Raw genomic sequence first — 26,094 nt, forward strand, 5'->3', positions numbered from 1 at the left:
AGTAGCTAGGATTACAAGCGTGAGCCACTGGCACCTGGCCATAATGTTCATTGTACATGTTATTGATGTGCTCATCTTGCTGATAGAAATATGATTTTCAGGGAAGTTAGGTTAAGAACAAGGACTCATAGATAGTACTTGTAAGATTTGATATGTATCAGTTGTAAGAATATAAGCTCTTTTTTTGCTACAGCTCTACATTGCCTGTTCATGCGAATATACATTTAGGTTTAATTTGCTCCCACTAGACAGTTATCCTACCACTGCTAAGATACATAGAGATGTGACATGCTTATTTAAGAATTAAATTCATCTTCAGCATAATCAAAGTTTTCATGTCTCGAGGCTCTCTGTCTCATTGTCTCTCTGTCTTCTCCTTCTCCATATATATACATGCATATGCATAAGATAATATACAGGAACATGTGTGGAAACTCTGAACATCATTCTGCGCTTGTTAACTTATTTAGGATCCCTTCAAGGACTTATTCACTGCATATTTATTTGCTCTATCCCCAGTGAGGGGAGCAATATATACTCAGGGTGGGGGCAGGGAGGACTGGGGGGGTGGGAAGATGGGAAGGGATAGTAAGGGGAAATAAAGGAGGAGGCAACAATGCTTGATAAGAAATTTACTCATTACCTTGCTCATGTAATCATAAACCCTCTGTACAGTATTTTCACAATAAAAATATACCAGCCACTTTTGTCTTTCCCTATGAAAACACAAGTACTGAGTCTGAATCCAAGGAGTAAAGAAGCAAATAAAAATTCAATTATCTTTAATTTTATGTAAACTCAGTTTAGAGCCTGAGACCTAGAAATCACTATGGTTGAGCATTTGTAATGGGTAGAGATTGTTGGTTCATACTTGACTAATGTGAATACATTATTAAACTTCTTACCTTCATAATTCACAGGAAATACCATCAACCAAACCCATGGTATTATAGAGAGTAGACCACGAATGCACTTCAACGTGTCTACAGCCAATCTTGACAGGTGAACGTAATGAAGTGTCAGCTTTTTCTGAACTCAGAATTAAATTGTCAAATAGATACATGAATGAGTGTCACCAAATTATTAAACTTTCTGCAACTTAGTTCACAAATGATGAATGCTTAAAATGGGGGAGGTGATCAATTCATTTTCTTCAAATTCTAGTGTAATACTGTGAGTATTAAATGCCCAAATTGGTTTTTAAATGCATTTTCTAGAGAAATTGCAAGCAAGTTATTGTTAAATGATAAGAAATGTACTCATTACCTTGCTTATGTGATTGTAACCCCTCTGTACAGTATTTTCATAATAAATAACTTATTTAAAAAAAGGAAATCTGTATTTTGGACATATGTCATGTCCCTTTTTTCTCATGTCTACAGAGCAACTAGAGTTTCTCAGATATCATAGATGGAGAACAGGACAAAATTTACAGAATTTGTCCTGCTGGGATTAACTAATGACCCAGACCTGCAGGTCTTCCTTTTTATAACCTTCCTTATCATCTACATCATCACATCAGTTCGGGTTGATCTTCCTGATTCTCTTGGATTCTCGTCTCCACACTCCCATGTACTTCTTCCTTGGTAATCTTTCTCTGGTGGATTTTTGTGACTCTTCAGCTGTCACTCCAAAGGTCTTGGTTGGGCTTGTTAGAGAAGACAAGGTCATTTCCTGCTTGTGCTGCTCAGATGTTCATGTTTACAACCTTTATTACTGTGGAAAACTACTTGTTGGCCATAATGGCACTATGGCCGCTACGCAGCAGTGTGCAAACCCATCCATTATACCACCACCATGACAACTCGTGTGTGTTTGTGTCTGATCATAGGATCTTACGTCGTTGGCTTCCTGAATGCTTCCATCCATGTTGGGGACACATTCAACCTCTCTTTTTGTACATCTAATGTGGTCCATTATTTTTTCTGTGACATTCCGGCAATTATGGTTCTCTTGGATGCACAATACTTGCATTCCTTCCTTTGGGATTATCTGTTGGAACCCACACATAAAATCAAGTGTCTGATGAAGTCCATTGTATAGAAAAGAAGATATATCTGAATAAACATACGTGAATAAGAATGGCTAAAAAGTCTTGCATATCTCTAAAAGTATCTTTTGACTAATAATAAAATCTATCATTCAGGGGTGATTCTAGAGTCACAGGATTGTGGGACAAGGCCAGCTCCCACAAAAATAGCATAGATCCAGACCCAGTACTGTCAAAAAAATCATTCATTCTTGGATACTCTTGTGCTTTTTCTCCTCCCACAAGATAGAAATAGAAATATATATATACTTCAATTACATAGGAAACTCATAATGCAAGAAAATGGATACTGACTTTCACATGCTGATAACTGCACACACACAGAGTAAATTTGCCAGAATTAAAGGCAATTTGGATTCTGTGGTCATTAATTTTCTATGCTAACTTGACTGGATTGAGAGATATCATTATAACGAATTAAATATTTTTCTGTAGGTGTCTGGGATAATTTTCCCAGAGGAACTTACCTAAGTATTGCCAGCCAACAAACTTGGTAAAGATTCATCATCAACAGTGTGAGTCTATCATCTAGCTAAATAGATAGAAAAGTAAACAAAGAGCAATGCTCCTTCTATCAATGTTCTCTTTTTCTCCCCTCTTCTTCCTCCTCTCCCTCTGTTCCTTTTCCTTTTCCTTTCCTCCCCTGTTCTCCTCTCCCCTTTTTCTTCTCCCCTTCTCTTCTGTCACTGTCTCTATCATCTCTCTCTGTCTGTCACTGTCTCTCTCTCTCTCTCTCTCTCTGTCTCCCACCTTCTTTCTCTCCCTCACTTCATCTTTATTTTCTCTCTCCTTTAACTGGAAAAACTGGGACATCTATCTCTTGGACATTAGGGCTTCTAATCTATGCCTGATATCTTGGGCTTTGGTTCTTCAAAACAACACCAGCCACATCTCATCTCCTCTTTCTCAGGATTTGAACTCAAATCTAAACTCAAACTAAATTTACACATCTTTACTGCTCTGCAGCAGCACAAGAAACATTCAAGGACTTCCCAACTGCCATAGCCCTACTAGATGTGACTCTACTTACCCTCTTAATTCTGTTTGACTGAAGAACACTAACCAATTAAACTAATAAAAGAAGTAAAAATAAATTAATAAAATAATCAGTAATGAAATGAAAGCAAATAATGAATCTGTAAATTCATAAAAAAATATAAAATGAATAAAACACCAACAAAGACCAATAAGAACTGATGGTTCTCCCTGTTTGTTATACAAGGAATTACTGCTTGCATTTAGAATATGGATAATACTTTAGATTATCTCAGTGTCCATAATTTAATTACAATTGCAGTGTCATTGTTGCATAGGGCAATATTTACAGGCACCAGATTTTATAATCTGATATTGTAGGACCATTGTTTAGCTGCCAATAGATTTGTGGACTAGACATAGAATTTTAATGAATGAGAGGTACAACATTCCAGACAAAACCACTACAATAGCTTTAACAATATGCCCTATCTAGCCTCAGAATAAGTCATAAGAAAAATGCAATATAAAATTCTGTGGTTAAGTGACAACATAGTCAAATAAAAGATTTCACACAAAAATGGAATGGACTAACAAATCTTTGAGCTAGTGACAGCTCAAAAGCTGGGCATTTTCCAGACTGGTTTCTGTGATTTGTCTACAGGAAACAGTATTTTATTGTAACAATGAGTCGTATAAGCCACTATGTTGAAAATGAACTTTACAACTTTGGGGGGTGGGAGGGATGAATTGGGGAGGTTGGGGGGGAAGGGCTTGTAGGGGGAAAACAAAGGAGGAGGTAACAATACTCAATAGGAAATGTACTCATTACCTTATTCATATAACTCTAACCCCTATGTACAGTATCTTTGGAATGAATTTAAGAAAACTAAACCCTGGAACAAGTGAAAAGATGGGTTCCAAGGAAGAAATCTTGAGGAAGATGGCTCCCATGGAATAATGACTGCTCAATGAGAGTCTGCATCTTGAACTCACATTGTCCAATCCCAGCTCAAAATTTGTATCACTGTCCTTCTATTCTCATGGCTACAGCACAGTTAGAGACTCTCAAGGAACATGGCTATGGAGGTAGGACAGGATAGAGCTGGTTCAGTTCATGCTGCTGGAACCCACCCGTAATCCAGCCTGCAGGTTCCCCTCTTTAGAACCTTCTTGTTCTTCTACATCATCACCCTGTTTGGAAGCCTGTGGATGGTCTTACTACCTCTCTTGGATTTGTGTCTCCACATTCCCATGTGTATTTTCCTTCTTCACCTGTCTGTAGTGCATGTGTGTCACTCTTCAGCTGTCACTACTGACCTCCTCACAGCAGACAAGGACACTTTTATAATGCTTGTACTGCTCAAATGTTCTTTCTGGCCTTCACTACTGTGGAAAGGTATCTGTTGGTTTCAATGGGCTGTGAACACTGTGCCCCAGTGCGTCAGCCCCTTCCTTGGCATGACAGCCCACATGACAACTAGTGTGTGAGACAGTCTGACCATACGCTCCTATGCGTGTGCATTCTTAAATCCTCTGTTCATGTGAGGGACACATCGAGTCTCTCCTTCTATGAGTCCAATGTGGCCTGTCACTGTTCTGTGATGCTCCAAGAGTCATGTTGGTACGCTAGTTCTCATTTACATAATGAGCTTTAAAGTGGAGGGGGGGTTGCCCTCTTAGTTATCTGGATAGCTTACATATTTATTTTATAGCTTACATATTTATTTTATCATCATCTGCAAGGTGCCCTCAAGTGCTGGACTTTGGACAGCTGTGCCCACCTGGGCCTTCCACTTCACTGCAGTCTCTATTTTCTACAAGACTGTTCTCATGTACAGTGTGGATAGTGATTAAATCTCCTCTGTGTTTTACCCAGTGGTTAAGCCCATAAAGAGCACTGTGATCTACAGTCTGAGGGACATTCACTAAGATTTTACTGGAGACAAACAGACTTAATCATTTTAATTTTAATGAAGCAGGATTCACAAAACTTGTATTTATCCCTCTAATATCCCTTTTATGAACTATTCCCTTTTTAAAGTAAATTTACCTTTAATCCCATTAAAGTTGATCTATATAGTGTTTCTCTTGCTTCTGCAAGTGTACTGCATACAATGCAAACACATTATATAGAGAATCATAAAACTTAAAGAGAAATAAGCATGACTAAGACATTTTGAGGTTAGCTTCACACTTAGGAAGGATATTGGCATGATGATTTTAAAGGACATGATACTGGCCACTCTTGTTGTATCAGCAGTTTGTATAACTTAACTATTTTCAAAAATAGCTGTAATCGCACACATATATCTATGTGTTTGGCCTCGCTAGACATCTGACAAGAAGAAACTTCATAATCACTTGGATGTTATAACAAGTTCTGAATGTTCTCAGGGTCACTTCATAACACTCTATTTATTTTGACGACAGCACTGCTTCAGTACTGAATTGTACAGCTTGTTGTCTCTAGCAGACAGTGGCTGAGGGAGCGTGTGTATGCTCTGTACTAACAGTAACTTAATACATATCCTAAGGAGTTAGATTCAAATATGTTTGTTAAATGGATGAATAAGATCCTGAGCTCAAACTCTGCTTTGTGTGTCTAGAATAGAGAAGTTTTGTTCAAATCTGAGTACACAGAACACATTTACAATGGAATAACCATTGCTTCTACAGCTTGAGGGGAGCCAATAGTGAGGACTTTTCTTATTTAAGTACTGTGTTTATATTTAATTATCATAGCTCTGTGAAATAATACATATATAGAGAAATATATGTGGAAGATATATATATATAGATATAGATATATATGAAGTGTCTTAATGGAGCCCCTTACTTTGTGTTTTCTCTTTATGAAGTAAGAAAAAGGGAGTGTGTGTATATACATATATACATACATATAGTATACTATACTATATGAAAATATGCTCTATAAGTTTACATAAACAAATAGAGAAAATACAAGATATTCTGAATAAATGAATTAGGAGAGTTCAAATTCAAAAATGTTGTGAAAAAATTTTTGACAAGCTGTTTTGCAGCTTGGTATGATTCACCCAAACAAATATATAACATTAGAAAATAAATCTGGTTGCTAGAAATCTACTCTTATGAAATGTAATTTTATATCTACCTGAAGCTCTTTATCCAATAGTTAGATGAGTCATATTCATAATCACTAAACACTAAAACCAACGTAAATATTTCAACCAAAGAAGGGCAAAAGAACCTAAAATGTGGATATAATAAAATACACATAATTTTTTTGTTACCAATGTCACACAAGTGAGTATATATGTAGAACTCAAGTAAATGGTAGATGCCAGACTCGTCGACCATGTATCCTATAATATAGTTGAGGACACTGTAGCAACGTTCTTGGATAAAAAAAAATCTATTTAAGCCTAGCACCGGGGATCATGCCTATAATCCTAGCTACTCAGGAGGCTGAATTCTGAGGATTGAGATTCAAAGCCAGCCCATGCAGGAAAGTCTGTGAGATTCTTATCTCCAATAAGCCACCAGAAAACCAGAAGGGGTATTGTGGCTCAAGTGGTAGAGCACTAGCCTTGAGCTGAAGAGCTGAGGGACAGTGCCCAAACCCAGAGTTGTAGCCCCACAACTGACAAAAAAAAATAAATCTATATGATGTCATGGTACTTGTTAGGAGAAAAAGTTATCAATGATAGGTTCAGATAAATTTGTTTAGTTAATTGTGCTCTTAGATACATGATAACCTACTCAACAAAATTCTTAAAACTCTATGGTCAGCATTACAATAAGACATATATGTATTACTTAGGAAAGTTTTAAAAACAAAAAATAACTAGAAATGCAATATGCTTGAATAGTAAAAATAACCAGTGTGACTTGCCCTGCCCCCCACCATGGACCAGATAATTGTTGCTGCCCTAGGAATGTAAGATGAGTGCTGTGGATAGTCTCATGGGTTTTATCTCCAGAGATATTTGAGACTAATTATCTACAGGTCTTAAAATGATTCGCTTAAATCACAGTATTATTCAATATCAATTGTTTTAAAAGGTATCCATTACATTCGGTGCTTTGCTGGATCTCATTTATTCATGGAATGATTGTAACTGTTGTTATATATAAGCCATCTTCTGACCTGAGGATTTGTTATGAACTTTTAATGGTCAGGAAAACACTTAAAGACAATAACTACATCGATTGACTTTTAATTAACAATCACTTGTGTTTTATCTAAAAAATAATGATTACAGACCTCACTCATTTGTTATTCACATAGACAACCTGTGCTTGATAAGAAATATGGAACCTTACATTTATTTCACAAATGAAAAGGAGGCAAGTGAATCCATATGAAATGAATTCATGGCAGATTTAAAAATGGATCAAATGCTAATGTTCTTTTCCTTTCCCTGCTTAGAGATTTTTTACCCTGGCCCAAGAGATCTCTGCCAAAACTTTTGCAGCAACCCATGGCTTTATGATTTCAGACTTACTGTTGTAAATTGACAGCTTGTCAGTCTCATCTGAGAAATAGGTAAATTCTTATATTCCATAAACACTGTAAGAAACATAGTGCATACTAAAACATGGGGGCAGCTCTACTTAACTGTGGGTTATTTCAAAAGAAAAACATGGTTTCAAAATTCGTATAAAGAACTGAGGTGAGACTGTTGTATGCATACCAAAGCTTGTAGAATATAGTGTTCAAGTATTCTAATGACACACTATGTACTTTTCAAAAAATAGAAACAAAACAAGCCACTCAGGTTAGCTGGAGATTTTGTCATTTCTCTTTATTAGAAGCAAAGAAATAAGCAAGCAAATGACGCTTCTTAAAATATACATAGATGCTACCTGAATGAACCCACCATTCATTTAAACCTTTTCCACACAATCTCATATGGACTGTTAAGAATATAGCTGTTGTTGTTATTATTATCATTTTTGCATCTATACACATGGACAATGAGAGAACTAGAGGCATACTATTACTGAAGATAGCTTTAATTTTTTGGTTTTTTATTATAGCTATAAAGATTTAGAGGATCGGATGAGTTCTTAATCTTCAATTATCTTGAGATAAAGTAATGATGATAATTAGTAATAATAAAAGACCTTACGCACACACGTGCTCATATACACATAAATTCATATTCATATGAATAGGTCATATCAGGGACTGGGTTATTACTGAGAAGAGTAGACAAATGAGGAGGGGAAAGGAGAGTGAATATGGCCAAAATAATTCATGTCTATACTTAATGTATTTTGTGTGAGAAAAAAATAGAACAATGAGGATTGTTGAGTTAGTTTGAGAAGTGGGTTAAGGGGGATGAGGGAAAGTGAGGGAGGAGGTAAGCTGATCAAGGTACATTGTGTGCAAAAATGGATGTGCACAGTGACAATAAAATCTCCTTATATACATGATATATAAATATATATGTTAGGAAATGTTTTAAAGACCATATAATTAGTTGTGGAACACAGTGCTTATTAAAAGTAGTCATGTGTGCTAATAGTTGACAAACACAATGCCCTTTTGGAAGGCTCATGAACAAAATTATCAAAGATCCAGTAGAAAGACTGACAGGAAATAGAAATTCATTTCGTGTGAATATCTTTCCATATGCAACTTATCATCTTTTTCAGATTCAAACCAATAAACTGAGCAAAGTGTGATGGTACATTCATGTAGTTCTGTCTACTGGAGGTTAAGGCAAGAGTACTGTTTTAGACTAGAAACTCTGTCATAACCAAACAAAGCTAGGAAATTCCTGTTGCTACATGACAACATACTCAAAATATTCCACAAAATGGAATGTGCCAACCAAACAAATCTGTGAGCCAGCAACATCCCATAAGCTGGGGGCTTGCAGCTTTGTTTTCTGTCATTTGGCAACAGAGAGACAATAATGCAAGAATTAGTTTAAGCAAAACAAACTCTTTCACCCAAATGAAAATATGAATTTTTAAGGAAGAAATCTGGAGAAAGAACGGCACAAAAGAAATTCCAGGAACAGCCACAAAGCTTGGAGCAAGAATATAGAGAAAGACTTCAGGGCACAAAGACTCTTTGTGATCCTAGAGTTAAGTGAAATGCAAATAGATGAGGGAAGCTTCTAGAAATCAAATGTAGCTGAAATGGCTACCATACAGGTCAGCATTCACCTGAACAAAACATGATAGACAGTGCTCCTGAGATTGTGTTTAACACCCAGGATTTTATCCCTATTATCTCATTTAAGCCTCACAATAAGGGCTGGGAAGGTGGCTCAATGGTAAAGTGTTTGCCTTTCACGCATGAGGCTCAGGGTTCAATTCCTCAGCACCACATAAACAGAAAAGGCCGGAAGTGGTGCTATGGCTCAAGTGAAGAGCCCTAGCCTTGAGCTGAAGACCTGAGGGACAGTTCCCAGGCCCAGAGTTCAAGACCCACAACTGACAAAAACAAAAACAAAAAACTTCACAATAATATTTCATTCCAGGTCTCATTACTTGTTTATATTGCAGATAGAAATATAATGGGAAGGGAGAACTCCTAGATGGTAATTGATGAGCACACACTACACTGTGCATCTCTTCTGTTCATGAGGTGCTTGCTCTCAGAACTACGTCTGCAGGTTAAATTTGCTTCCACCACAATACTTGTCTAGCCTACTTCTAGGCATCATAAAAGTGTTTCATTCTGATTTCTCAGTTAAAGTTATCTTTATCCAAATGAAAATTTCATGACTTTCTCCATACTATTGTCAAGTTTAAATGTGCTCATCTGTGGAGAGACCTTAAAATGTAGCTCAGAGCTTATTAATTCATTCAGGAACTTTTTCTACTAGAAAGGGTCATGCACTCTTCTACTTTTTGTTATCTCTAATGGAAGATAAATACACAGTAAAAAGGGTGATGTTACCATACAATGAATCACTTATATACTTCCCAAAGAGATCATCCTCAGTTTAAACTTAAGGAAGACAAGAAGTAGTTCCAGCATGTAATGAATTTTAGATTAGACTCTCAGATTAAATGTTTTATGGATCCATTACCAACTAGTAAGTAATATGGATAAATTGCTCTACTCTTTGTGCTTCATAATTTACATGAGTATAACAACAACAATTATTAAAGGAGACAATGAATGTGCATGTAAATTTTCTACACCCACTCCTGGCTGGTAAGCAATATTTAACTAATTTAATATTAATGAGTTCAGGAGAAGTCACTTGATAGACTTGTTCACATAAGTTATTTTCATGGTATCAAAATGTCTCCATCACAATTGACAAATCAGAAAATGTTTAAATTGGAAAGACAATCCTTGAATATTCTTCAAATTCCACAGGATGCCACCCAGTATGTAATTATTGCCCTAAATTGGGTTTTCAGACTGATGCTTACTTTGAAATAAAGGTTTTTGCCCAGTGAAAGAAAATATTTTGTACTTATGTAGTACAATTTTAATCTATTATGTTACCATTCGCTTTGCTTTTTTTTCCCTTACGGCTACATAGTATCTTGGGATTCCCAGGTAACACTGATGGAGAACAGGACAGAAGTGGCTGAGTTCATCCTGCTGGGGTTGACCAGTAACCCAGACCTGCAGGTCCCCCTCTTTATCACCTTCCTCATCGTCTACATCATCACGCTGTATGATGGGGATGATCCTCCTGATTCTCTTGGACTCTCGTCTCCACACCCCCATGTACTTCTTCCTTGGTAATCTCTCTCTGGTGGACTTTTGGTACTCTTCCGCTGTCACTCCTAAGGTCATGGCTGGCCTCCTCATGGAAGACAAGTTGATCTCCCACAATGCTTGTGCTGCTCAGATGTTTTGCTTTGCTGCCTTTCCTGGTGTGCAGAATTACCTGTTGGCCATAATGGCTTATGATTGCTACACAGCAGTGTGTAAGCCCCTCTATTATACCACCACCATGACAACCAGTGTGTGTGTGTGTATATCTGGTCATAGGATCTTATGTGACTGGTTTCTTGAATGCCTCCATCCACGTGGCGGACACATTCAGTCTGTCCTTCTGTAAGTCCAATGTGGTCCATCACTTTTTCTGTGATATCCTGGCAGTCATTGTTCTCTCTTGCTCTCATAGGAATGTTAATGAGCTGGTTCTTATGTATCTAGGGACCTTCTATATCTTTTTTTCCCTCCTGGTTAACTGGATATCCTATATATTCATTTTTATCACCATCTTAAAGATGCACTCGGGAATCAGAAAGCTGTATCTACTTGCACTTCTCACTTCACGGTGGTCTTCATTTTCTATGGGACTGCTATCTTCATGTACTTACAGCCCAGTGCCAGTCATTCCATGGACACTGACAAAATCATATCTGTGTTGTTTTTTTTTTGGTCCGGTCATGGGGCTTGAACTCTGGGCCTGGGCCCTGTCCCTCAGCTCTTCAGCTCAAGGCTAGTGCTCTACCACTTGAGCCACAGCACCACTTCTGGCTTTTTTTTTCTTATGTGGTGCTGAGGAATTGAACCCAGGGCCTCAGATATGCAAGGCAAACGCTCTACCACTGAGCCACCTTCCCAGCCCCCACATCTGTGTTTTATAGTGTGGTCATCCCCATGCTGAACCCTGTGGTCTACAGCCTGAGGGACAAGGAGGTCAAGAATGTATTCAAAAAGATATATTTAGCCTAAGAATGACCTTAAAGGCTTTTCTTTCAATGATGTAGAAATCTTATCTCATTTCTCTCAGACTTTTTTATGACCAGAGTCACAGTTTTAGACTGAGATTTAAATAATTGTTCATAAGGGGTTCTCCAAATTTTGTGAACATGAAGCGATATGTTTGGAATCATAAGACCTGAAGAGGATATGTGGAGTATTCTTGTCATAGCATTGATGAATGATACTGATGTGATGGTTTTAATAGTATGTCATTAACCATTCTAGTAAAAGCAGTTTGTATAAATTATTTTGAAAAATATCTACAATCTGTGTGTGTGAAGAACTTCATAATCACCTGAATCATCTATATTCTGAATACTTCTTATTGCTGGCAGCATTAGTAAATGGGTAGTAACTCTAGGTAGAACTTTCTGTCACTATCTGCATACAAATAAGGAAAGGTGTTTGATTTCCAGAAATGAAAAGAGCTGGAATTTAGTACTCTTTGATGAAAAGAATGAACTATGTTGTGATATTTAATGCTGTCCTTGTTAATCATTTCTTCATTCTGAATACTTATATAGAGCCGATTTGCTATCAAAATACCATTTAGGTCTAAAGCTCGAGGGAAGCAAATGCCATGGATACTTCTTGTTTCAGGCATTGCATTAGTAGATTTCATATATGTTCAAATTTACTTTTCACAGCGCTGTGAAATAAGTACTCTGGGTATTGGATGGTTACAAAGCATGACACTGGGATTCAAAAAATGGCAATCATGTTTTTTATTGGATATCCAGTCTGTTAATCAGTTCCACTAATCTATACAATCTAGGTAAATTACTGAATAACTTCTACTTGTAATGCAGCATAAATGATCTTCAGTAATATACTTCTAAATGCTAACATTGTTTCTATCAGTAATTAATCTGTCTTCTGATTCTTCTTAACTTTCATTTAACCTTCCCACTCTCTCTCACACACAATCCTATATCCTACATCCTTGTATATAACTTTGTGATTGCAATTTATACTGATTTGTATTATATGAATACAAATGTCAGTACACAGGTTTTTTCCATTTTCATACTTTTACCTGTATAAAGCTCTTATATTAATAGCAGGTAGTATAATGATAATGGCAATAGTAGCAATGGTAGTAGAATTTGATATTAATCAGTACTTGCTATGAAATTGATATTTCCCTAGGCATTCAAAATGATTGTATGTATTATCTGTTCCACTTAAATAGATAAAATGTTATTAACAAAATCATACAGATAAAGTGACACACAGAAAAATTATTTTGAGCTATAGTGTCTGGAATGGTGCAGTAAGATTATGTATCTTATGCTATTCTTCATTCAGGACTAGAAACAGTGCTGAAATAAAGTATCTTTTGGTATGATTATTTCATTTGTTTGACTATATCTATCTGATCATGGGATAATTTGATCATATTATAGCTCTGTCTTTAATTTTTAAGAGATCACCGTATTGTCCATAATGGCTGTGCTAACATATCTTCACCAATAGTGTGCAAACTTTTCTCCAAAGTCTCACCAGCATTTGTTAACTTTAGTCTTTTTCATAATAATCATTCTTACTGGGATGAGATGATATCTCACTGTGGATTCAATGAGCATCTCCTCGACAATTAATGATGTTGAACAAAGTTCAGATGTCTCTTGGTCATTTATATTTCTTCCTTTAAAGAGGTGTCTATTCAGGTCTTTCCCATGTTTTAACTGGATTATTTTATTTTTGCCATTGGGTTGTTTAAATTTCTTGTGCATTCTAGAGAATAACCACATTGTCAGGTGCATAGTAGGTGAATAATTTTCCCATTTTGTAAGTTGTCTCTTTTTGGCATCAAATTAAAATTTTACTAACATAAAGTAAATTAAAGATGTCTTATATAGTCAAATATAGCCTAATGCATTATAAGAATATGTCACAAGGTGATTTCATCATTAAGTAGTCATGGTGTGTGTGTAAATATGTGTGTATGTGTGTATGAATGTATATATATATATATAGGATAACAATTCAAGCTATAATCAATATAATTAACAATTATAATAATTATAATTATTCATAATATAATTCATATAATTAATATGAAGGCTATAATTAATATTTTACTTGGGATTTTGGCTGACAGTAAATTTTAGATGAACATATACACAAAAGACTATGTATATATCCATTTGCTTGACTGTACCATCCCTCATGCACACACATGCACACACACACACATACACACACATATGGTCATGATTATCTTGATATCAGAAGCAGAATATTTCTGCTTGAAATTAGAAATTTGTAAGTCAATATCTATGAAGAAGAAGTTGCAAAAAATCCTTTGTAAAATACTAATAAATTAAATTCAACATCCATTACAAGGATCATTCACCAAATGAGATTCATCTCAGGAAGAATCCAAGGATGGTTTAATGAACTCAAATTAATACTATAATACCGCATTAACAAAGTGAAGGGCAAAATCTCTAGATTAGTCAGTTCAACAGATGCAGAAGAATCATTTGACAAAATACTCCTTAAGAACAACTCAACATATTTGCATTGAAGATTCTATAAGTATATATAAAGCCCATATATAAAAAGACATCATAGAAAATATCAAACTCAATGGTCAGGAATTAAAAGCTTTCCTTTTAAGAATAGACGTAAGACTAGAGAGAAGATAATACCTAATTTTTAAAGAGATAATTTAGACATTAACATAAAAGAAGGGATTCCAAATATTAAAGGATAAGCATTCAATCTTGATTGCTGGAGGGTAATTTATAAGAGAAAGAAAACCCACTTGCTTACAGATATCAGAAAATTTCTAAGTTGCAGGCGCAGACACAATTCTATGATGTACATCACTCCATTTTATTATTTCTCAATCAAAGGTAAGGAAACTGAGCTCAGCAAGTGGATTTAAAATTCCCATATCCTTGAATCATATGTGCCCATCTGTTGTAAACTGAGGAAATGAAAACAGAGAGATTATTTATCATACTTCTAAACTTCATATTGGCCTTATATTTAATTGTAACACCTTAAAGAATAAATACAATAAAGTGAAAATTTAATAGTGATGGCAGATAGAAAGCAAAGTAAGTTTAGAATCTATTTTAATATCAACAGTCAAAATAAATGTAAATAATTATATGCCCAGTTTATGCAAATTGCATAAAGCTAAAGCTGAGAGGAATAAAACAATGGCAATGATTACTGCAAATGCATAGGTATTCTTGAGCCATCAGTCCACTGTTCTGCACACAGTTTAGCATCCTTTCCCCTAGGTAAGTAGAAGGAGGTGAATAGAGTAGGTGGAAGGAGCAGATAAATGGACCTCAGAGGGAGACTCCCCTGAGAGCTTTGTAGGTGTGCAATGTTCACCTACTTTCCCAATCATTAAATTCTGAAACCCCACAGTGACTCCACATGACAGCATTTTAAAGAGGCCAGTGTGTGAACACAGTATACAGTCATCATTTCCTGAAATGGATGGTTTTATTGTAGAGCAATTCTTTCTCCAAACATGATTTGCAGTGTGGCTGCAACCCCTGGGAGAGAAAAATGCTATAAGATCAAAATTGTATTGGATCACACCAGAAGAATAATCTTTACTAAAACCTTGTGCACTACTCTTACTTGCTAGGCACAAACACAATTCTATGATAGATGTGGGGCAATCCGTTTTATGATTTCTCAACCACAAATAAGGATACTAAGCTCAGCAGATGCTCAATAACTTTTCTATGAACATGGTTCCATGCATGATAGGCATGATATGTTATGTGTTAGAGATTCCGGGTCCTTTTGACTTATTCTTCAATGATGAATCTGACTTCAGATAGAAGCACAACTCAAGATTTCCTTTCCCTTCTTTTCAAGATGCAAGGTAAGGTTCTATATTTAATAAACTTATTAGTGAAAGGTAAATTAGTGATCAATGATGAAAAATGGACCACCTACATCTTCTGTTCATATTGGGCTGAATTCTTTTTCTCAAACTTTGACGAAGTTCTGGGATCCAAATTCTTTGAAGTATTTTATTTTACTCAGTAGACAGCACAATGATGTGAAATTACATGCAGGAGTAGCAAAAGCTAAGATATTTGATGCTCTCATTAAGCAGATGGTAATTATCTCATTTAAGTATGTTGTGTTATCATTGAAAAGACAGCTCAGCCAGAGTCAAATGACACTTTATTAGCTTCTAAAAATTCATTCTGAAACCACCAAAGTACCCACTTTTTTCCACCTTAACTTCCAAAAGTCTCACCCTTTTGTTACATTTTCACACAGAAAATATGTCATGCAGTGATTAAAAGCACATTCACAAGAACCAATTAAATGTTAATTTGCATCTTGAATATCTTATATGAGGCATAGAGTTTTAGGAAGGCATCTAAACTCTCCTGCTTCCATTTTGTTTAATGGTCAGTGAGATTGTATTCATACATGTAGGAGTATGTGTGCATACACACTCCACCTCTTCCCCCAGGGCTATCTACGTTAACTTTTAGATGGCATTCATCTAAAACAGTCTTTGCACACAAACCGGTCTTATTTTCAATGTCGCTATTTCTAGCTAGAAATAGAAATTTCATGTGCAGCCAGTTTATTGTTACTAAACTGGTGAGATTTGTTTTGGAAGAAGAATTTATTTTATGTACATGAACTGGGCCATGCTTATGACTCTTTCTTCATCTCTTTTGCAAATAAGCCATTTGCAAATTAGAAACGTGATCTCTAAAGATGCTTTCATTTCAACAACCCCTTATGCTAAGATAACTTACTCTGAGATTTTATGTTCACTGCAGTAGCTCATCTAATGGCTAATGATTAAAAATAATGCTGCACTTGCTAGAACTTATATGTCACCTCACATTGTAAAAGAGAATGTGTATATGTGATTGAGTTAAAGGTATTGAGATGTTAAGCTTCTTTAGATTATACAAATGGAGTGAAAGCAGGAGCCCCTCAGTTTAAGACTCAGTACTGCAATACCAGCACCAATAAAAGAAAAAGATACCTTACAAATAGTAAGCACTAAATACTACCTATTGCTATTGTTATCACATAGGCCTGAGAATGATAAACTTTTCTCTACACAGTGATCTAAAAGTCTGGGCTGGAAGGTGGCTCAGTGGTAGAGTGCTTACCTTGCATGCATGAAGCCCTGGGTTCAATTCTTCAGCACCACATAAGGAGTAAAAGCCAGAAGTGACGCTGTGGCTCAAATGGTAGAGCGCTAGTCTTGAGTTGAAGAGCTGAAGGACAGCGCCCAGGCCCAGAGATCAGGCCCCACGACCAAAAAAATAAATAAATAACAATAGTAAAATCAGTTTACTATAAAGAAATGATGATGCTTCTTGTGCCCTGTCTTTTACTTGACCCTTCTCTGGGTTGTTGTGAGTTTTCCTAGATATTTTCTACATTTAATTCTTGTTGCATATATGATTGGCACTTACATATTTGGGTTGCTATTCTATACGTTTCCATGTCACTTTGTTTTCTCTGTTTTTTGAATATATTTGACTGTTTGAAGAACAGACATGTTTATTTTAATTTGAATGTTTTATACTGTATACATGCATGGAAATGGCATACTTACTCATTAATATTTAAAACTTTCTATGGCTTTATGTGTCAGCTGAAAGAAAATTAAATGTAAAAAGTTCAAATTTATTAAGAGTATTTGATTTAGAAATCACCTTGTTTGGGTCTAAGTTTTGGATTTGTCTTATAATATCTATAAATAATTATTTAATCTTAAATAATTACTGAACCTATCTGTTCCCCACTTTATATAAAAGGGGCATAATAACAAACATACAAAGTCACTTCATATAAAAGAGATATAATAACAAATTAACCCATCAGGCTTGTAAAGAATATTAAGTGAAGACACAGAAATGTAAGCAATTAGTCACAAAAAGTCTTAGAAAATAGAGATACTCTCATGTATGGGATCTTGAGAAACATACTAGCATTCCTGCAAGTTAGTTGATGTCTATAAAACTTAACAAGTTGAGCTGTAGCTCAGTGGCAAATCACTTGCCTAGCAAGTGCAACGTCCTGGGTTCGATCCTCAGTACCAAAAAAGAAAAGACAAAAAATACAGTTAAAAAAGTAAGAAGTCGAAAATGATGTATGTAAACACTGTTTCTTCAAAAGTCTAACATTGCATAGGTAAGTTGATCACTAAATTTATACTATCATCAAACACTTTAGATAAAAAACTATTTAAAAATGAATTATTATTATAATGGAATAGTGCTTTCACAGTTCAATAGGTACACAATTGTATTCTCTGCTTGTCTTTGCTACAGAAGACCTTTGATTCTAAAATTCTGCCTATGGAGAATGGGACGGAGGTGCGTGAATTCATCCTCTTAGGACTAACCAGTGACCCAACATTACAGGTTCCTCTCTTCATCATCTTTACACTCATCTACCTCATCACCATGATTGGAAATCTAGGAATGATCACGGTCATCCTGCTGGACTCCCGTCTCCATACCCCCATGTACTTTTTCCTCACTAACCTATCTCTGGTCGACTTTTGCTACTCTTCAACAGTCACTCCCAAGGTCATGACTGGGCTCTTGCTAGGAGACAAGGTCATGTCCTACAATGCCTGTGCTGCTCAAATGTTCTTCTTTGCAGCCTTTGCCACGATGGAATGCTACTTCTTGACCTCCATGGCCTATGACCGCTACACAGCCGTGTGTAAACCCCTCCATTATACCACCATCATGACCAAACACGCCTGCACTCGTCTGGCCATAGGCTGCTATGTCATTGGTGTTCTGAATGCTTCTATACAAACTGGGGACATCTTCTGCCTCTCTTTCTGTATGTCCAACGTGGTCCATCACTTCTTCTGTGACCTTCCAGCAGTCATGACTCTGACGTGTTCTGAGAAATACACCAGTGATCTGGTTCTTATACTTGTGACAAGCTTTAATGTCATTTTTGCCCTTATGGTTATCTTGATTTCCTATGTGTTCATCTTTATAACAATTCTAAAGATGCGCTCAAGTGACGGGTACCAGAAGGCGTTATCTACCTGTGCTTCACACCTTGTTGCGGTCTCCATCTTCTATGGAACTGTTATCATCATGTACATACAGCCCAGCTCCAGTCATTCCATGGACACTGACAAAATTGTATCTGTGTTCTACACCATGGTGATTCCCATGTTGAACCCCCTGGTCTATAGCCTGAGGAACAAGGAAGTGAAGGGTGCATTCAAGAAGATTGTTGAGAAGGCAAAACACTCTTTAGGCTTAATCTTTTAGTTATGTAGAATTCATAATAAGCTATATCAGCCTGCTTAGATTCTTCTCAATGGAAGACATCAAGTGCCTCACTTTAGTATTAATAGTCTAGTTAAGAAATTATTCTAAATATGCAAAAATAAAGAAAATTATGAAAATAATTATACATGTCAGATTTTTATTGACTTGTGTTGTTCAAATAATTATAGTAATTTAATAAATCAATGTCTAAATTGTCATGGAGGAATTTGGCCCTGAGAGTGTGGTTCTATTTCCAACACAAGGTAATATTAGAATAAGCATGGAACAAATGAGTATTGCTTACTTTAATCTATATAGACCATCAATTTCTATTTTTGTGTATGTGTATTCTAGTTCTAGCACTTGAACTCAGGTCCTGGGCTCTGTCACTGAGCATTTTTTGCTAAAGGCTAACACTTTACCCCTTGAGCCACAGCTCCACTTTGGACTTTTTGGTGATTTATTGGAGAGAAGGGTCTCCAAAGTTTCCTGATTAGGTTGCCTTTGAACTGCAATCATCAGATCGTGGTCTCCTGAGTAGCTAGAGTTGAAGGTTTGAGCCACTGGGACCAGGTTACATTTTGGTTTTTAATCTACTATTGCTTTGCTTTCTTGCTCATACCTGATTCTTTATGATTTCAGACATGCTTGTGTTCCAGTATTTTGATAGTTCATTGAAGATCTAGTCTCCTAGACTTCTCTGTCCTAAACGATCCTTCAGATCTCAGCTTCTTGAGTAGCTAGGTTTACATGAGCCATCAGTGCTCAGTGAAATTGTCAGTCTGAAATTTTTTTCCACTCAACATGGCACAAGCTTTCCACTTTGAAAGTCTGCAGACTTTCATTCCACCCTGACAGCTAAAAACTATTGCAAGTAACTGTAGCTGATACATGTAACCAATCAATCTCTCCCAATCCCAAAAGACCAATTTTAATTTACAAAGTAACTGCAGTCTTCTGTGCTGACTTAATATATTCATTTTGCTCAATAAATTTTCTCTATTGTCTCATATCCAAAAACTCTTCATTTAGTGAAAGAAATAGAGTATGATTTCTTTTGCTTTACATTTATGAATGCATCACCTTTCTTAATTTTGCATTTGGTAGTTTTGCAACGCATATATTTCAAGAGTGGTAGTGGAGAAAATGGATAAGAAAAAAAGTTTTTTCAAAACATTGGACAAGAGTCCTAGGAAAACAATTTGAAATGGAATTTTCTCCAGAGACCAAAAAAACAAACAAACACACAATTAGTGTCTTAAGAAGAGCTGTTTCCTACTCTCCAGAATTAATTGGCTTCATAATGCAGTTAGCAATATTTCAACATGACTAGTGTTGGATAATGTTTATTATTGTCTTCTATAAATAGGAAGGGTTTTTTTAATTCTCTTTAGTCTGGCTGGTCTAACTTTATGTATTGGGTATGTGTGAATGTAAAAATATAAAAAGTAAGTTTTGCTTAACTCTAGAGGAGATAAGCTGCCATATCTAGACAAGTATATCATCTAACCTCTTTGACAGTATGGACATTGAGCTTCTGTAGTCATTATTTGTAGATAGGCTACATAAACAAGAACCTTCTCATTAACACATGTATCAGAGTAGGAAAGAGCAGTTCTCTATGTGGAAAGAAGTTACTATGTGTAGGAATTGTTATTTTTATTCTAGACATAGGTCGTTCTTGCTAAGGTGAGGCAAAAATCTCAATATTGTTTTGATTTGGATCTCCTTTATGGCAAAAGTTGTTGAGCATTTCTTCCTGTGTCTTTTGGACAATTTAATTCTTCTGAGAAGTTTCTGTTTAGCTTTCTTGCTCATGTATTAATTGATATGTCAATCCTTTGGGTGGTTAATTTTTGAGATCCTTGTATATTCTGGATAGTAGGTCTTTGTCCGATGTGTAGCAAAAATCTTCTCACATTTTGTAGGCTATCTGTTTAACCTAGTGACTCTGTCATTTGCTATGCAGAAACTTTTTAGCTTGATGATGAAATCTCATTTGTCAATAATCTTTCCTATTTGCTGGGTCTCTGGAATTCTACTCTGAAATTTGCCTCCTCTGCCAATAAATTCTAGTATTTTACCTACTCTTGCCTGCAGTAGTTTCAAGGTTTCAGGTATTATACTGGAATCTTTGATCCATTTTGAAGTGATTTTAGTACATGGTGACAGATTAGGATCCAATTTTAGTGTTCTCCATATGGACATCCGGTTTTCCCAACATCATTTGTTGAAGAGACTATCTTTATTCCAAGATATATTTTTGAGTCCCTTGTCCAATATCAGATGGCTGTGGCTGTAGATATATGGGTTTATTTTTGAGTTTTAGAGTCTGTTCCATTGGTCTTCAGCCCTATTTTTGTGCCAGCACCAAGCTGGTTTTGTCACTATAGCTCTGTAGGAAAGTTTAAAGTCTAGAATTCTGATACCTGCAACATTGCTTTCTTCACTCCCCTTCGCCTTGCCCACTGCCCCAATATTGCTTTGGTGATTCAAGGCCTTTTGTGATTCCATGTGAATTTCTGGATTGTTTTCTCTCTATGTGAAGAATTGGTATTTTGATGGGTATTGCATTGAATTTAGCTAGCCTTTGGCAGTACAGCCATTTTCACAATATCATTCAATCAATCTGAGAACATTAGAGGCTTTCCCATTTCTTGGTGTCTTCAATTTCTTCAGAGGTTTGTGGTTTTCATTTTACAAGTTCTTCACTTCTTTGATTATGTTTATTCCTAGGATTTTTTTTTCATTTGAGACCATTGCAAACAGAATTGTTTTTCTGATTTTTCTATCTGCTCATTATTGGCATACAGAAAAGCTACTGATTTTTGTGAGTTGATTTCGTATCATACTACCTTGCCAAAGTTATATATGAACTCAAGAGCTTGGAATTGAATCTCTATGATCCTTTAGATAGAAGCTCACATCATCTGCCAATGGTAATAGCTTGATTTCTTCCTCTCCAATTTAGATCACTTTTATATCTGCTTTTCCTTATTGCTCAGGCTAGAATCCTAGTACTTCACTAAAAAGAAGCACAAAGAGTGGATATCTTTGTCGCATTCCTAAAGAATAAATATTTTTAGTTTTACGTCATTTAGTGTGATGTTGGCTGTAGGTTTGTCATCAATAGCCTTTAATTCCTAGCATCTTCAGAACTTTTATCATAAAAGGATTTTGGATTATATCAAAGACTTTTTCTGCATGTATTGAGATGATCATGTGATTCTTGCCTTTGATTTTGTTAATGTGTTACATTTACTGACTTACATATATTGAACTAGCCTTTCATCCCTAGGATGAAAACAATTTGATTTAATATATGATTTTCTTTTTATTAGTTGTTAAATCTGGTAAGCAAGTATTTTGTTAAGAAGTTTTGCATCTATATTCATTAAAGAGATTGGAATATAATCCTTTCTTTTAGTGTTTATGAATATGTATATATATTGGCCACCGTATGGACAATGTGTGCCATGGGAAGTGGATAGACCACCAACACCATCAGGATGGAAAAAAAGCTCATCTTCTTACAGATCTGAATGAAATGTTTGAACAGAACTATCAGTGACAGACTATATTCTAATGTCCACATCTTTGACATACCTCATATTTTTAGTTGACCATAAGGACCATCATGAATATTATTAATCAGTCTCATAAAATTTTAGGAACCCTGAGGTAAGTTATAACACAAAACAAGATGCAAAGGAGCAAATAAGATCATGATGGAAACCAAAACAAATACTGAGCCTATACCACAAATATTAGTAACATAGCAGATGTTAATGAATTGAACACACTATTAATGTGTGTAACAACTTAATCAAATTCATGTGTTATGATTTAATAAAATTATACAATTACACATATTTTTATCTGTGCCAATTCTTTTTAATACATTTTATTTTAAAAATACTGTACAGAGGGGTTACAGTTACATGAGCAAGGTAATGAATATATTTCTTATCAAGCATTGTTGCCTCCTCCTTTGTGTTTTCCCTACCATCCCTTCCCTCCCACCTCAACAACAACACTCCTCCCCACCCCCCACCTAAATTTTTCAACATAGTGTCTTGTACATCTCATTGTTACAGTGGGTCAACCTGTATCCCTATTTAAGCATTTTATTTTTCCCTCCCCCTTCCCAAATTAGAGAAGTGTATATAGAACATGCAGGGCACCAACATCAAATACAGTGAAAGCAGAGGTTATACCCTGGGGGAGAAACATAAGAAGGAACAAAAATAATCACATGGTTCATTATAAATACACTAGAAACAATAGCAAGAGAGAAAAACCACTTGTGTCCCCATCTTGGGGATCATTTCGCTTAACATCATCTTATCTGACCTTTTCTGCTTGTCCCAGACATATACTAGTTATTGCAAATAAGGGAAACCATGGGACCTATGTTTCTTTGGGCCTGGCTTACTTCACTTGATATAATTTTTTCCAAGTCTTTCCATTTCCTGACAAATGGGGCAATGTCATTCTTTCTGATGGAGTATGTCATGTATTTTGTGCTAAGTATTAGAAAAATATCCTTGTTTACAGCTTAATTGCTTCATCATCAGGTAAATGAGATGAAGAGAAATGATTGCTCTCAAAGGGAAACTGTTACCCAAGAGTGTTCCATGTTTATAAGATCTGGTTTCCAGTCAGTGAGCTCTGAAATTATATCATAACTTTAACTTCACATGTCATTGTTTGAAATAGATAAAGCTCTACCCACAGCACCTTTGCTCACCATTTATCAAAGTGAGTGCCAATACTTTTAGCACACACACTTGCTTTCACTTGATGGAGGATTTCTAGTATCACACTCACTGCACAGAAATTGCAATGAGATAAGCAGTAAACTGTTTTCTGAAGAAGATAACATTTTACTGAGATCTCTAAAGGCACGGCCTCATTTGCTCTCCATAGAGACAATTCTGTGAAGCCGCAGTACAGATACCTCTATCATTTCTCACTTCACAAGTGCGGAACCTGAGCTCAAGCAAGGTAAATTACTTTCAAGTACACAGAACTCTGTGCAGTACATAAAAGACCTAAGTCCAGCCTCCCGAGCTCTGCGTTCATCCTCCTTCTCTCCTGCTCGAGATCTCAACGAATGTGGGACAGATAAGTGCATGAGGATTTCTCCGGTGATGAATTTCTGCTTTCAGACACTCACAATTTTAAGAGTGAGTTTCCTTTCTTTTCAAAGATCGAGGTAAGCTTTTTATAGTCAATGTTCTCTTTGGGTGAAGAACTATCGTTGAAATCATGAGGAAATTGCATTTTTCTATGCATTTCTGCAGTTTTAATCACTTTGAATATTTTCTCTGAAACATTGGCATGAGGAGGGCTGGATATAAACAAGAGTGGCACAGTGGTTGCTTACCATGAGTAAAAACCCGGAGCTTGGCTGGCTTAATGTTGATCCCCCCCAAATATCCACATTCTAGTCCCTGATACCTAAGATTATGTTGCATTACATGGTAAAATGAACTGTGCACAGTGATTAAATTGAGTATGGGCAATACGGTGTTCGTAAAACATAACAACTGCTAAAAATAAAATAAATTAATTAAAGCAGATCCTGTCCAGAGCGGGTAAACTTTTGGCAAGCACAATTCATTGGAAGCCCTGTTATGTCAGCTAATACATGGAAGGGCCTAGAGAAGATAACAACCATTACAGTAAGAATGAGTCTAAATAAGGTAAAAGACACAAGTTAAAATGTGCTTTGCCAGATAGAAATTAAGCCAGAGAAATCCCTGGGTTCAAAGCAGAGCATCTGGCAACACCATTAACAGGAGATTTTAAAAAAAGAGTGAGAACAAACATAGAATGTAAGAACACAGAAATAATAAAGCTAGCAAATAATAAAGCTACAAAAAAGCTAGAAATAATAAAGCTACAAAATGTCTCACCTTGAAACCAGCGGATTACTGCCTACCTTCTCTACGTTCCATCCTGATAATAATCGCTACCATTCCAGGTTTATATGTATTGAAGATATGCAATGTGGCTTAAACAATAGCCCATTGTTTAATTAATGCTTTTCATAGTCCTTACATAACTCTTCCTGATTTCATGATGCTAAGATGTATTAGACATAATACATCTAAGTCTGTTTCACAAATAAATAAACTGTGGTTGGCAGAAGGTAATAGACAATTTCAAGGAAACACTTTTGCCTGTATTTAAGAAATAGCTCTCCTGTACAATTTACTCATTCTTCTACAGCAAAGGTTTCAGATATATGGTGCAGAATTCAAGATTCTCAGTAGTTCTTTGCAAGGAATGAAGTAATCTTCATACCACGTACATTTTTAGCTGGAATCATTGTGCATGTAGATACAGAAAGAAAGCTGCATCTGCCACAAACTAGATAATCTCAGAAGAGGAATATTTTTCTGAAAGAATTAGACTAGAGTCCTAACAACAGGATCTGACCAGATGCCTAGGAAACCTTTGATCCAGGAAAGCAGCCATGTTTCCTATTAAGGAGGGAAGTAAAGCGTAAGATAAATTTTATTTGCCATCACCAAAAATAGAACTAGCACAAATTTCCCTAACACAGAAATGGAAATTACTTCTCAATTAGAAGATTTTACTACTGAAATAGGAAGCAAAACTGATGGATGGCAGATATGTTATGATAAAATGAGTGTCAGGACAGAAGACTATGTATTCTATGTGAGTGGATGCAATCATTACATTCAATGTATGCATATGGAAATGGAACTAGGAAAATGGAAGGGATGCGTGGGGTTGTGAGAGATGGAGGGAAATGTGGAAAAGGATGACACTGATCAAGATGTGTTGTACTCCCAAACTGACGTGTTGAATTTAAACCCCTTTGTACAACTTTTAAGAGATAATAAATATTTTTAAAAGGTTACACATTCTGGGATTCTAGTCTAGGACATTATTGCAAAAGGCAAAAATATATGAAAATAAATTCGTAATGTTTTCCAGGAGCTGTGAGAGTGATTAAGTTGGCCATAAAGATTGAGTAAATATATTGTGACGGGCTGTATTAGTTAATGAATTCACATTTGGCCAAATGTTAGAGCTGCACACTAAAAAGTATCCGTAGCACATTTCGTCATTTACATTTA

At 35.9% G+C, this 26,094-nt stretch overlaps 1 protein-coding gene and 2 pseudogenes across 1 annotated transcript; all 3 read left to right on the forward strand.

The window, feature by feature from the left end:
• The first annotated feature begins 1,410 nt into the window (after positions 1 to 1,410).
• Positions 1,411 to 2,043, forward strand: LOC105995315 (annotated as a pseudogene).
• Positions 2,044 to 10,550: 8,507 nt separating this feature from the next.
• LOC105995317 lies at positions 10,551 to 14,241 on the forward strand (annotated as a pseudogene).
• Positions 14,242 to 18,034: 3,793 nt separating this feature from the next.
• Positions 18,035 to 18,979, forward strand: LOC105995400 (olfactory receptor 5B17-like). The gene has a single exon (XM_013029110.1). It carries the CDS (start codon positions 18,035 to 18,037, stop codon positions 18,977 to 18,979), a length of 945 nt encoding a protein of 314 aa, XP_012884564.1.
• Positions 18,980 to 26,094: the final 7,115 nt, after the last annotated feature.

The sequence above is a fragment of the Dipodomys ordii genome, unplaced genomic scaffold (assembly GCF_000151885.1).
Source record: "Dipodomys ordii isolate 6190 unplaced genomic scaffold, Dord_2.0 Scaffold117, whole genome shotgun sequence".
NCBI lineage: Eukaryota > Metazoa > Chordata > Mammalia > Rodentia > Heteromyidae > Dipodomys > Dipodomys ordii.

Coding starts and splice junctions, on each gene's coding strand:
- LOC105995400 (XM_013029110.1), top strand. CDS start 18,035: ATGGAGAATGGGACGGAGGTGCGTGAATTCATCCTCTTAGGACTAACC.